The sequence below is a fragment of the Gymnoscopelus braueri genome (genome assembly GCF_963280865.1).
Source record: "Gymnoscopelus braueri genome assembly, chromosome: 8".
In the NCBI taxonomy this organism is placed as follows: domain Eukaryota; kingdom Metazoa; phylum Chordata; class Actinopteri; order Myctophiformes; family Myctophidae; genus Gymnoscopelus; species Gymnoscopelus braueri.
Window position 1 is genome coordinate 35,882,988 of NC_137609.1, and position 14,662 is coordinate 35,897,649.

The window sequence follows — 14,662 nt, forward strand, 5'->3', positions numbered from 1 at the left end:
GCTATTTTCAAATGGCCGAAATATATATAGGGTGTGGTGGCACCGAAAATAGCCAATCTACAAGTTAACAATGAGACGCATCTGCGATGCGTTGTTAACTGGTAGATCCGCTATTTGTAGCGTGCAATACGATGGAGTATAAAATTAGGCATTAGCCTGGACCACCAGTTCCATTCCAGATGGAACCACGTGTTGCACGTCTTTCCTCCATCCATCCACCCATTCACCCATCCATCCATCTATCCATCCATCCATTGATTGATTGATTGATTGATTGATTGATTGAAATTTTTATTAGGCAAAAGAATGTAAAACAACACAGTTACATTAATAATGCTTTTGTCTAAAAGGTCCGGCCAAAAAAGTCCTTGCGGACTTGTTTCCGTTGGGGTCCTTGAGTTAATTTCATAGACATATATAGTAGCAACCAAACTGTTCAAAAATCAACATGAAAATACAGATAATACAGAAAAAATACCACTATGTACAAAAAAAAGCATTTAAAAAATATATGTACAAAAAAGGGGGGGGGGGCATGGAAAAATAAAAATTATATACAAAAAAAGCATGAGGAAATACAAAATATGTACAAAAAAGAGGAGGGGGGGGGGGGTCGTCTGTCTACAGGGAAACTGGTACTAGCTCCTCTTTCGGCCTCCAGAAAGATGGGTTTTTAGGGCTCCATCCATCCATCCATCCATCCATCCATCCATCCACCCATCCATCCATCCATCCATCCATCCATCCATTCACCCATCCATTCACCCATCCACCCATCCATCTACCCATTCACCCATCCATCCATCCATCCATCCATCCATCCATCCATCCATCCATCCATTCACCCATCCATACACCCGTCCATTTTTAATGCACCTTTGCTTGTGTGCAAAGCTTCCATGTAATGGCATGAGTCATGATTACATACAGAAATGCAGACCCTATCAGGACACCTTGCTTTATCCATTGAATACTGTAGGTACATTGCTGTGCAGAGTGTCATCTGAAAGGATAAGATGAGATAAGTAGTAAAAAAATAAACAACAGGTCTCCGCCAGGTCAGGTAAGTTAGTGTGGCCTCCTGGTGGCGCTATAATAGGCCATTGTGAAAAGGGTGCCCGTTTCTTCTTAGGCCTTTCACGACAATCGGACACTGCATTCATGATTTGAGGCATTTTGTTCCAAAAATGTGTTTTGCTAGATTAGACCTGCTGGTGGCGCTATAACAGGCCAATGTTAAAAGGGTGGCATTTCTTCCTCAGCCTAGTGGGAATCTGCGTGTAAAATTTCACAGAAATCGCAAGCTGAGTGCATAATTTGAGGCATTTTGTTCAAAACGGACCAATCCTGCAAACTTTGGAAGCCAGCCTTAGCCAATGAGGATGGAATATGGGAAAAAGGACAGATCCGTGTTCATCACATGGCTATAGAGATACTGTATACCGATTTGCATGACGTTTGGATAAAATCTGTAGGAGTAATATAAAGAAATTGGTTTTGCACAAATCGGCCTCCTGGTGGCGCTATAACAGGCCCATGTGAAAGATTTGGGGCAGAGGTTCTGAATTGGCATCCAGGGAGTGTGTGTGCACAGTTTCGCAGCGACCGGGCCAACGGTGCCAGAGATTAGCTGGTGACAGACGGACACACGGACGGACGGACGGACAGGGGGTAAAACATACTCTCTCGCCATGCCTTCGGCCTGGCGGAGACAATAAGGTCCACAACACTGGTATATCTCAGCTTCACTTGTTTTATTGTTTAGTAGTCAACGTCTCCATCCTGCTGGATCTTCTTCATGTATTTGAGGATTTAGGAAGAGATAACACACATCATTTGAATGAATAACGTGAAGACTTCGAGAGAGAGAGAGAGAGAGAGAGAGAGAGAGACGGGTGTGTAACTCTGATAGTGTACGTATTGAACCAAATGGACCCTTACGGGTCTGTAACTCTGAGGGTGTACAAATGGAACAAAATGGACCCATTAACACTGAGGATTTTACAGTGTGCGTATCAAATGGGGATCCATATGTGGCCTAATAATGCATATCAAGCTGGCGGTCCTTGGAATTAACGAGGTTGAGAATGGAGGAAAGAAGCTGTAGGAAAGAAGGTGGCCCGGGTTGGAAACCCCATGCATGCATGTCAGCCTGCTGTGAGACCGGGTCTTAATTGGTGCCCACCTGCTGTGCTGTGCCATGGGTTTCATGTGACATACATGTTGTGACCAGTCTGCTCTTAACTCATTCACTGCCAGAATGAATAAATAAATGAATCATCCACTGCCAGTGATTCTTCGATTTTCTTACCTTTTCAAGTAGTCACAGAATATTTATCTCCAGTATGATCGATCCCCTGATTGTTGTTAATCACCCCCCCGTTCGCTAGTTATAGGCCGTTGAAAATAGCATGTCTCGTCAAAAATACATAGTAAAACACAGGAGACGAGATACAGGCGATTTCCCAAATATGTTAACCAGGAAGTGAATGGAGCAGTACATCTTGGGATCACGTGATCTCCTGGTTCTGTGTGCATCTGGGGATGAAATGGTCACTCATGTGTTAGCGAAGAGCGCCATCTAGTGGATACACTGAAAAAAATAAATCGTCAAAGTCGTTCTTGCATTGGCAGTGAATGAGTTAAGTTAGGACAGTTGCACTGAAATACTAACACCATGTAGCCAGTGGGAGTAAGAGCCTCATTATTGCATCATATGATTGCTGTTGGCCTGGAAATGGGGTAAAATATGTTGAACAAGTTATAGAAAAGTTTAGAAAATTCATTGTTAAAAATGTGTGTGAACCCTGTAAAGTAAAAAAAAACATCCATATATCCTGCTAGGCATTTCTTTGGCCGTGGCCAGCATGGACTATATAATAAGATTCTATTTTACCGGCCAAATGTTAAATTCATAGTCTAGCGCAGTGCTTCTCTCCACCCCACCACGTTATCATAAATGCTCTGTGCTGTTTCTAGCCTTTTATCCATAGTTTCTTTAAAGGGACTATACCATGAATTTTAACTTTTCCTTCTTTTTTGTGTGTTTTTGGTCTCCCCAACCTCTCTTCTATCCCAAAAAATACCCCAGTTTGAGCACTCAGGCTTTCACAGCATATCTGGGGTTTTATGTAAATTGGTCTCAAAACAGGCCAAACTGATTTGGCCCCGAAAGTGACGTCACTAGCGGTACAATCCCTCCCGTTGTTCAGTTCCAATTAAAAAAATATATATATATTTTTTTACTTTTTCCACTCAGAATCAGGAGATAACATGCATACAAACTGGCTCAATATCACCACGTGCAAATCAGGACAATGTGGTATTGCAGGTGAAAGTGCTTCATAAGCCAGAGAGAAGTTAGTTGGAATGAGGCTTGATTTAGGCTCAAACCTTTTGAAAAACGTTTGAGTGACATAAGCAATATGATATTAAATATATATATATATATATTTTTTAATTCATGGTGTAGATCCTTTTAAAGCGTTGACAAGTACATTTACTCAAGTACTGTGTATACATTTCGGCCATTTGAAAATAGATCTACAAGCTCACAATGCGTCACGATGCGACGCATTGTGAGCTTGTAGATCTGCTATTTTCAAAATATTATTGTTATACATTTGAAAACGTGTGAAACGGGACATTTTGCATAATGACTACTTTCTACTTTTGGTACTTTAAGTACATTTTGATGCCAACACTTTTGTACTTTTACTCAAGTACATTTTGAATTCCGGACTTTTACTTGTAACAGAGTATTTCAACATTGTAGCATTTATACTTTTACTTAAGTAAAAACAAACAGTACTTTTCCCACCACTTTCTACTCATGCCAAAAAAGAACCGAAAGCAGTCAGGAACGAGATGAGTGATAGATGTACAAGTCAAGTTTACACTGCGTCATGATGTAGGCTTGTAGATCTGCTCTTTTTGATATGCAACACCGTCATACTACTGTCACTGACAGTATTGTTATCTGAAGGTGACGACTTGGCTTTGCAGTGCTGCCATATGATCAACGTATTGACTGGTCATGTATCGATCGCCGTTATTGATCATGTTTGTCGCAGCCTTTTGTAAATCCATTCATTTAGCAAAACAGTGTTCTGCACCAGTGCACAACTCAGGCTTTTGTGTGCGTGTGCATGTGTGTGTTTGTGTTTGTGTTTGTGTTTTTGTGTGAGGGGCAGGAAGGCAGTACTAACCAGGAAACCACATGATGATTCACAGTTGACATTTGAGCATTTGTGTAAATCTTTTAATATATATATTTTTAAAGCGAAAATTTTTAGCTCTAATCTTTGCTTCTGGGGGTCCCTGGAACAACATATTTTGAGATGGGGGTCAGCGGTCAAATACACAATATCGTTGCTGTCCGGCAGGAACAAGCTAATTTTTCGCTTTTGCATTTTTTCCCCCATAAATCAGTGCTATTGAACACCCTTTACGTCTGTGTGTTGGTAAAAAAATATTGAACCAATGAAAAGTATTAAAAAGTGCTTCTGACAAAACCAGCTAACTCCATTGGATCCTCAAACTTTCTGCTAAACCAGCTGCTAACTCCAGCAAAGGGGGGTGGAGTTAGCTGGTTTTGCTGACTCCAGGCTCCACCCCCTTTTGACCTCCAACCTCATTGTGAGCTTGGAGGTCCATTCAGCTGTTCTTATCAATGATGAACAAAACCTCCAAACTCCATTTTTGTTTTGTTTTTTTCATTTCCTGAAAAATGAACATTTTGGAGTTAGCTGGTTCCTGCCGGACAGCAGAGATATAATTTTCGGGGTCCTTGTCCCTTGACAGTTTGAGTTTGAGAACCACTGATATAGAAACATACGTTTCTTTCAAAAAACTGTAGGATTTAGAAGACATTGTAGAATCCCCAGAAGCAAAGATTTGAGTTAAAATGTTTGCCTTAAAAATATATATATATTGAAAGATTTGCACACATTTTCAAGATTTTTCAAAAATAGCAGATCTACAAGCTCGTAGCTTGTAGATCTGGTTTTTGAATAGCCAAAGAAATCTTTCCTGGTCTAAATGGGTTAATGGTTGTAAATATAGGCTAACAGAAACCTTGTTTCCTGTTGTCTGTCTCCACTGGACGCTCTTCCTTTCTCAGCTTTCCTACTGTCTGTCTCTCCTACACCGTCTCACTGTCAGCTTTTCTTTTTTTCGCCCTTTAACGACGTGGCCTAAATACGGAAGCCAGGCTTGAAATTGGTTTTGTGTGTCTTTGTTTTTTTTAAAATAAATATTGAACCAATGAAAAGTATTAAGAAGATCTTGTGACTAAATAACTAACTACATTAGTTCTGTTGGAACGCAGGTTTCTTCTTTCTCTCTCGTTTTCTGAAAAGTTACACTTTTTTGGACAGTGAGCGTACAGTCCAGTTTAGTCTAGCGCAGTGGTTCGCGGACCCCCAGTGGTCCTGGGGGAGGGGGGGGGGGGGGGTTCCAGGGGGTCCCCAGCAAAAGGTGTTATTACAGCATCACAATCATTTTAAACCCCCATATTTTATACGTTGGCTATTCAAAAATAGCAGATCTACAAGCTCACAGCGAGTCACTTTTTGCCAGCTTGCACATCTACTATTTTTGAAATGTTTTGAAAAACTTTTTCTCTTCTGTGGGTCCCTGGCACAAAACATTTTCAGAAGGGGGGGGGGGGGGGTCCGCGGCCACGTATATATCAATTTGGTGGTCTTTGGTGCAAAAAGGTTTGAGAAGCAGTGGTCTATAGCATACAGTATACGCTGGTCCAGTGTGTTAGACTGTGTTTATGAAGCCAGGCTGACAGTGGGAAGGAAGTGCAGGAAATGACCCTGTGTCTCTGGCAACACAAGCAGGAAATGACTGCTCTCTGTGTGTGTGTGTGTGTGTGTGTGTGTGTGTGTGTGTGTGTGTGTGTGTGTGTGTGTGTGTGTGTGTGTGTGTGTGTGTGTGTGTGTGTGTGTGTGTGTGTGTGTGTGTGTGTGTGTGTGTGTGTGTGTGTGTGTGTGTGTGTGTGTGTGTACTTATATTACTATACTTGTGAGGACCATGTATAGTAGAATTTGAACAGTACACATTGTGAGGACCATTTCCCTGGTCCTCACAAGACACATGTTTGCTCTATGGTTGATGAACATTTTCAAGTATAGTAATACAAACGTGTGTGTGCGTGTGTTCTGGGGGACAGAGAGAGGGCAGAGGATGGTCCATGCTCTGTCAATCCTCACATTAATTAACGCCCACTCACCCCTCCTGAAAATGTATGTTTAACCCCTTTCTACAAATGTCTTCTAAACCTGATTCTACAATCAGGTTTCTGAAAAACATATGCTGCTATATCAGTGGTGCTCAAACTTTTTCATGTCTAGGACCCCCACAATTATATGTATTTGTCCGCCAACCCCCATCTCAGAAATATGCTGTTCCAGGGACCCCCAGAAGCAAAGATTTGAGTTACAAATGTTGGCTTAAAAAAAGATTCATTCACTCATTCAAAGATCAGCACAAATTTTTTAGATTTTTTAAAAGAATTGCCAAAGTTTAAAATAATGGTTATAGATAAAATCTAAAATGACACGGATGAGTTCCCGGTCTTAATGGTTTTCAAAACTATGTGTTTTACTTTCTCAAGAGTGAAGTCAACTCTCAGGGTTTTACTGTGTGTGGGCAGAGGACACATCATCCCCTCTGCTCCTCAGTTGACAGCAGCGCTCGCGCGTGCGCATGTGTGTGTGTGTGTGTGTGTGTGTGTGTGTTTGTATTACTCAAACTTGTGAGGACCAAACGTCCCCGCAAGTATAGTAGAATATGATAAATAGACGTCATGAGGACCCATTGTCCTGGTCCTGACGAGAGAAACGGTTGTTTTTATGTTTGGAAAATATTTAAGGTTCACAAGATTGTTGGTTAGTGTTAGGATTAGACATTTAGAGGTTAAGTCTTAGGGGTTACAGAATTAGAGTTATAAACATGATTTATACTTGACAGTGTCATGCACAGAAAAATAGCCAATCAAGTAGATTATTTTCTACTTTATAGGCGTATATTGAAAATATGGCATTCATAAAATAACGTCTTAAAACATGACATCCTCAGTATAGTAATACTAACCTGTGTGTGTGTGTGTGTGTGTGTGTGTGTGTGTGGGGTTGGGTGAAACGAGGACAACGTCCTCCGCTGAACTCTCTTTTTTTTGTTCCTCTCCTGCTCCTCCCTCTCTCTCTCTCTCTCTCTCTCTCTCTCTCTCTCCCTCTGTTCCTCTGCTCCATGCGTTCCTCCTCCACAACTCCTCCCACTTCTCTCCTCTCCTTCCTTTTTTTTGTCCGCCTGCTTCCTCCCGTCATGCTCCGCCATACTCTGTCTCAGAGAGAGACAGACAGACAGACAGACAGACAGACATATTGCCGCTAGTAGAAATCTTGTGTCCAAAACTGTTTGTTTTCAGGATATGAAAATGTTCCAATGGATCCAATGTAGTTATATTATTTAGTCACAAAGGCTCTTGTTAATACTTTTCATCGGTTAAATATTTATAAAAACCCACAGACTGACACTTTCACTTTCACTTACACAATCTTTTCCAAAAGAGCTAAAATAGCCGGTCTACGACGCATGGCATGGTGAAGCGTCGTAGAGCTTGCAGATCGGCTGTTTTCACTATACTGTCATGTCGACTCTGTCAGGTGGAAACCTCATATGTCCAACAGCTGCAGATCGACTTTTGGAGCGTGCAGATCTGATACTTTTGTTGCTTTTGTGTGACGCTCTGGTGTGATCAAGTAGGGCATTTACGAAAAGAAAACCTCAAAAAGTTAAAATATGGAGATAAGAGGTTTCTGCCCGACAGCAACGATAATGACAAAGCAGGGCATTACTTACTCATGAAAAATAACAACAACATAAAAAGTTTAAATACGGAGACACAAGGTTTCTGTCTGACAGCGACAGTATGATGTGTGGAGTACACTATGCACCAACAGGAAATAGAAACACAAGAAATAGCTCCCTGTCATCTTTCTCTAGCTCATCTGTTTTCCTCATTACTCTATCTCTTATCTCTTTTTATTAGGTCTGTCTCTCTTTCTGTCTCTCTCTGTTTGTCTCTCTCTCTCGGACACACACACACACACACACACACACACACACACACACACACACACACACACACACACACACACACACACACACACACACACACACACACACACAAACAAACACGAACCACAGCCTGTAGGTTCACTCTCTCTGTCTGTCTGTCTCTCTCTCTCTTTCTGTCTCTCTCTTTCTGTCTCTCGTTCTCTCTCTCTCGTTCTCTCTCTCTCTCTCTCGCTCTCGCTCTCTCTCTCGCTCTCTGGCTAGATATTTCCATCCAACCCGGGGTTTTTTTTTTTCCATGGGATCAGCTGCCTTTTTTTTGTATGTTCTCAGGGTTTCATTCAGCATGATTATTTTTATATTATCGGAGAGACGCTGTTCTGGTGACATTTTGCAAAGCCTGTGTACTTTATGAGATGGTGTGTAGCAGCAGACAAAGACAGGAAGCAAGGAGAGGAAACGATATCACTGAGGTCGTGAAGCAGATCTCAGTGCTTTTAAACATTCACAGTGTAGCACAAGACCAACTCGGTTCTCCTCTGTCACCTGGGGGTCCCAGGCAGCCCTCCCAGTTTAACATGAGGCTAGTTCTGTACACTGTACACCAGTGGTGTAAAGGTTATTTTACTTTACTGGAGTATTTCCAATTTTCAGTACTTTTACTTACTTTTACTCCACTACAATTATTTGAAAACTTTAGTTACTTTGTAGATTTTGATTATTATTACAAAGCATACATTAACCACTTCAGCCCTATATACATTTCAGCCATAGCCGATCTGCATGAGCTTGTACAATAGATCTGCCATTTTTTTTTAATCGGGAAAATGTCTTTGAATATATGTTTTTAAAGGGGAAGACCACTCATTTTCAACATTGAACTATGTGATCAGTGACATACGCAGGGTGTACTTTTGGCTCCGCCCCCTCAGCCAAAAGTACACCCTTGCGTATATCACTGATCACATGACCTCAATCAATTATCCAGTTCTAGGCAACATAGAGGGGGGGGGGGACTTTTTTCTTATTTCCACACAACAGCTCTAAGGTGTATTAAAGACATAGTTCAATGTTGAAAATGAGTGGTCTCTCCCTTTAAGCGAACATTTGTAAAATATTTTGTTCCAAGGACCTCCCAGAAGCAAAGATTTGAGTAAAAAATGTTGTTTAAAAAAATATATGTATTAAAACATTTGCACAAAATGTTCAAGATGTTCAAAATAGCAGATCTGCAAGCTTGTAGATCTTCTATTTTTGAATAGCCAAAAAGTACAAAATAATGGTTATGGCTCAAATCTAAAATGACACGTTGTGTTCAGTACATCTCATTCAGGGGGAGCCGTAACCCTTGGAAATTCCGATAAGACCCAGAGCCGTGTCAAGAGTCACTTCTGTGGAACTCTGTGCTGTGTTTTACCAAACCATGGTGGCAATGACGGCATCCTGCAAACATGGCAGAGGAGGAAGTCTCTCTGTGCCCTTTCATATTAACCTTTTAACATCTTGAAAGGACAAAAATACTTTTTAGCTAGCTATGGCAGAAATCATAACAAGGCTCTCAGTCTGTACCCCTTGTAAAGTATGGTATTTCTTTAATACAACTGTGTTAGTTATATATACTGGCTACAATCCAGGGAATGTGCAAGTTTGAGCATTCATAAGCCATATCTAACGAGTAAACTATAAAAAACAAATGCAAAATAAAGAAACTGAAGTTACATTCCTGGTGCTATACCTAACACTTGTGTCCATGAACCAATTCCTAATATAATACAGTCATAGGCCTGTCACAACAATTATAACATAATCATTATTATTTTAATTTTACATTTTTTTAAATGGTCAGAATTGTTTCCCTTCATAAAATAATCTGTTGCGAAACTAGCAGATCTGCATGCTCACAATGTTTCGCAGTGCGACACATTATGAGCTTGTAGATCAGCTATTTTAGATTTCTTTGTGTTTTTTGTTTGGCCAATAGTACATTATGCCCAACGCTACAGTCATGTCTCTGTGTATATTTAAATCATTAATTGCACACATATACACGTATATACATACGCTGATGATGTTCTTTTCTTTTTTTGCAATTTTTGCCACTCTTTCTTACATTTTTTTGTTTACGGTTGTATTACTGTTATTGTCATTATTATTACCTATGCTGGAGCATTTTTTGAAGGAAGCCAAACAAAAATAAGTTTGACTCTTATGTACCTGTTACACAAGATGTAACAAAAAAAGCACAACCTTGAACCTTGAACTTGATCACCCTACAGCGGCGCACGAAAGCACCAAAAGTAGCAGATCCACAAGCTCGAGCTCTGTCGATCTGCTACTTTTGATATTTTTGCAACGGGGGGTTTCCACCCCGACAGAGACAATGTTCTTTTTGCTGAAATTTCTGAACATTCTGTTAAAAGATTTGCGCGTTAACCAAAACAGTGAGAATGAGGTAGTGTGTTGTTTTTCTTTGGTGATGGAGTGACAAGTGGAACTGGTGACAATGTGACGCATGGAGCGGTGGCGGCTACGTCGTGTCATGTTGTTGACACAGATGGATGAGGAGGCAGGCGGCCATGATTGGTTAAATCACTCTGTTTGCTTGGCGTCGTTCAATGCCTGGCCGGCCCGCCACCGCTATACCAACTGCTCTGTTGAATCAACACGCAGCCTGTTGGTGTTTATTTATTTATTTATTTACCAGGGACAGTGCACATTAACACATACAGTGCCAAGATCCCGTCTACACGTTCTTTCAAATCCATCGCTTGAGTGCCAGGATTCATAAGAGCCTGTTTACACGTTCTTTTGAATTTTCATTGTTTAATCTGTGATCGCACGGCTGTGTTTATTTCTCATCAACACTTTCGTTTTCCACTTACGTCACACTCACCCGGAGCCGGATGTAAAAAAAAAAAATCATTTCCGGGTCACGTTGTTTTTCTCCGGTGATTTTCGGCCAGAATAAGGAAAAACACGGTTTTTCACACGGTAGAAAAGACAAACGGACAGCTCAACTTCTATTTTCTTTGGTCCGGGTGACTAACAGCCATCGTCGTAGTGTATCACGTCGTTTTCAGGCCGATCAGCGGGCCGGGAATTGTCGAAAACGTCACATCCTTTGAATGACCGGATATGACGTGGGCCTGTTTGGGAGGGGGTGAGCGAGGTGATCAATGTTTGGATGTGCTGCTCTCTACTGGTGGAACAATCGTAGGTGCTTGACAACACAATCAGAGAATGTATTTGAATGAAAAATTACAAAACAAAAAAATTAAAAAACACGCAAATTGCTGGCACAGGGGTGAGTACATTATGAATAAACTCTGGCAGTCAATGTGTTAATCAACATGTCAGTATTCACGTCCACGTAAATAAGCCAGAAGCAAATTTTCATCTGCAGTCCCTGAACAGGCTGTTAAAAAGTGGTAATAAAACTATCCATACAAGAACGGATATAATATATCAATACAATACAAGACAAGTAGACATAGTAAAGGAGACAATTACAGTAAAGTATGAGAAATGACACCAGTGCCAAATGGAGTTGATAATTACCCATGATTACACATTTGGTTAGCTTTAAGCCATCTGCTAAGGTTGAATTTGAAGGTCAAATAGTTGGTGGTCTCTCTTACTTCGGTAGGGAGACTATTTCAGTGATGGGAGGCTCTAACAGAGAAGACTGTTCCACCAAACACACTACTGTATGTCAAAATGATACCTTGCAGTCCCTTCTGGTAGTTGCCCTTGTTGCTCTGTCATCACTTTCCCTTCGCTCTGTGAACTGTGTGTGTGTGTGTGTGTGTGAGTGTGTGAGAGAGATTGACAAAGTGAACATACATGTTGCGGTAAGTGTGCGTACTTAAGCGTGTGTATGTGTTTTAACTTAATATTCAGGCTGGTGTGTGTGTGTGCGCGCACGCGCTATGGTTATTTGAGGTTACAAGAGCCTGTGTGTTCGTGTAATCTACATGCATTTGTGCACGGTTGTGCATTCACCCACCCCACACACACACACACACACACAGGTGTTACATTACCATTTGCAATATACATTTTAGTTACAAATCCTGAATAAGTGTGTGTGTGTGTGTGTGTGTGTCCAGAGCTGGACAACCCAGAGTCCAGGGTGACGGAGATCCATTCTATCGTCCACCGGCTGCCTGAGAAGAACAGACAGATGTTGGAACTGCTGACCAAACATCTAGCCAAGTAGGTGGACATATCGCGCTCGCACACACACACACACACACACACACACACACACACACACACACACACACACACACACACACACACACACACACACACACACACACACACACACACACACACACACAGTGTGTAAAAATCCCTTTCCTTTCCTCCGTAGAGGATTTCATTATCAACTATAATGTAAACAATCCAATGTAGACTATAGGACACTACTAATGACTATAACGAAAAAACATCACATGGATGCACCTGGGACGTATCATCAGTGTTGTAGCCTGGGGTCATAGGATGTTTCGGGTCTCGCACCATACACCCTCGCCCAGGTGACCCAGCCAGGGTTGATCAAGCCCCGACTTACGTCCCAGATAGCTACCCACGGTCAGTCCTAAATAGGGAAAGACAGGGCCACTCAATACGCTTGTCCGAAACTACTCTGCCAGGAATGGGGGAGAGCGGAGGCTCTGGCACATGGAGGGGCTAGGCTCTGTGGATGGCCTCCTGGCCGGGCTCCTCCTCCGTCTCACCAGGTCCAGGACCTGAGCGTTGCACCAGACTCCCCCGCTCCAAACATTTCATTCTGGTGTGATGGTGTCTTGGCCCGTGGTGGTACTGCAGGCTCCCTTTGCGTCTTGCTTGAATGGTCCTCCTAAAGGCCTCACCGTGGATTTGTTGGGCTTCTTCCTCACGGAAGACACAGACTGGGGCGCCAACCCAAACTGCTCCCGGATGCCGTCTACATTCCGGCTGTCACCCGTCTCTCCGGTGGTCACCAATCTATTCCTGGTTGTCACGTAGTCTATAAATTCCTATGAGCCACTATAAATAGAATAACTATAACGAAAAAACATCACATGGATGCACCTGGGACGTATCATCAGTGTTGTAGCCTGGGGTCATAGGATGTTTCGGGTCTCGCAACATACACCCTCGCCCAGGTGACCCAGCCAGGGTTGATCAAGCCCCGACTTACGTCCCAGATAGCTACCCACGGTCAGTCCTAAATAGGGAAAGACAGGGCCACTCAATACAATACTGCAGGCTCCCTTTGCGTCTTGCTTGAATGGTCCTCCTAAAGGCCTCACCGTGGATTTGTTGGGCTTCTTCCTCACGGAAGACACAGACTGGGGCGCCAACCCAAACTGCTCCTGACTACTGTAAACTGTAGACTACTAGGCTACATTGACCTATTTTCAAAAAGTCTTTAATTATTATTATCTTTACATTTTTAATATTTTCTACACATTTTAACAACACAAATCTTGTATGAGGGTCCCTGGCACAATATCATTTCAGATGAGGGTTGGTGGCCAAATACATATTAATATAGGGGTCCTTGACATGAAAATGTTTGAGAACCACTGCTCTACAATATGAATCAACTCAGCTAAACTCTCTCTCTCTCTCTCTCTCTCTCTCTCTCTCTCTCTCTCTCTCTCTCTCTCTCTCTCTCTCTCTCTCTCTCTTCCCCCCCCCCCAGTGTGGCCAGTCACCACCAGCACAACCTGATGACGGTGGCCAACCTGGGCGTGGTCTTTGGTCCCACTCTGCTCCGCCCACAGGAAGAGACCGTGGCGGCCATCATGGACATCAAGTTCCAGAACATCGTGGTGGAGATCCTGGTGGAGAACCACGACAGGGTACGCTCTCTCTCTGTGTGTGTGTGTGCGTGTGTGTGTGTGTGTGTGTGGGGTTGGGATCTGCCGCCCTCCTGCTCATCAGAACCCGGTCCAGGGACCTGTCCTCCATGACCTTCACTGGCTCCCAGTCAAGCACATAATTGAGAAAATACTAATCACTCCCAATGGTTGAAAAAGTACTCACATTTTCTACTTGGGTATCAAGTAAAAGTATCAATACTGCAATGTAGAAATACTCTGTTACAAGTAAAAGGCCTGTGTTCAAAATGTTACTTGAGTAAAAGTACAAAAGTATTGGCATCAACATATACTTAAAGTACAAAAAAGTTAAAGTACTAAAATGGTTGAAAATAGCATATCTACAAGCTCACAACGCGTCGCATCGCAACGCCTTGTGAGCTTGTAGATTGGCTATTTTCAAATAGCCTATATATAAAACAGGGCTAAAGTGGTTAATGTATGCTGTAGAATATAATAATTTATATCTGCAAAGTAACTAGTAACTAAAGTTTTCAAATAATTGTAGTGGAGTAAAAGTACAATATTTGCCTCTGAAATGTAGTGGAGTAGAAGTAAAAGTATTGAACATCGGAAATACTCCAGTAAAGTAAAAGTACCTCGAAATTGTACTTAAGTGCAGTACTTGAGTAAATGTACTTACATGTAGTTACTTTACACCACTCGTCACTACCTACAAAGCCCTCAACAACCAGGCCCCC

The 14,662-nt window shown here is 42.0% G+C and overlaps 1 protein-coding gene across 2 annotated transcripts in view; it reads left to right on the forward strand.

Annotated features, from left to right (window-relative positions):
- Window positions 1–14,662, forward strand: part of LOC308091143 (rho GTPase-activating protein 26-like) — a 154,896-nt gene that overhangs the window by 109,372 nt on the left and 30,862 nt on the right. For both annotated transcript variants that reach the window (XM_080436523.1, XM_080436524.1), the window contains exons 17-18: window positions 12,198–12,303; window positions 13,784–13,943. In XM_080436523.1, coding sequence (XP_080292649.1) covers window positions 12,198–12,303; window positions 13,784–13,943 — 266 coding nt within the window. The remainder of the gene's footprint in view (window positions 1–12,197; window positions 12,304–13,783; window positions 13,944–14,662) is intronic.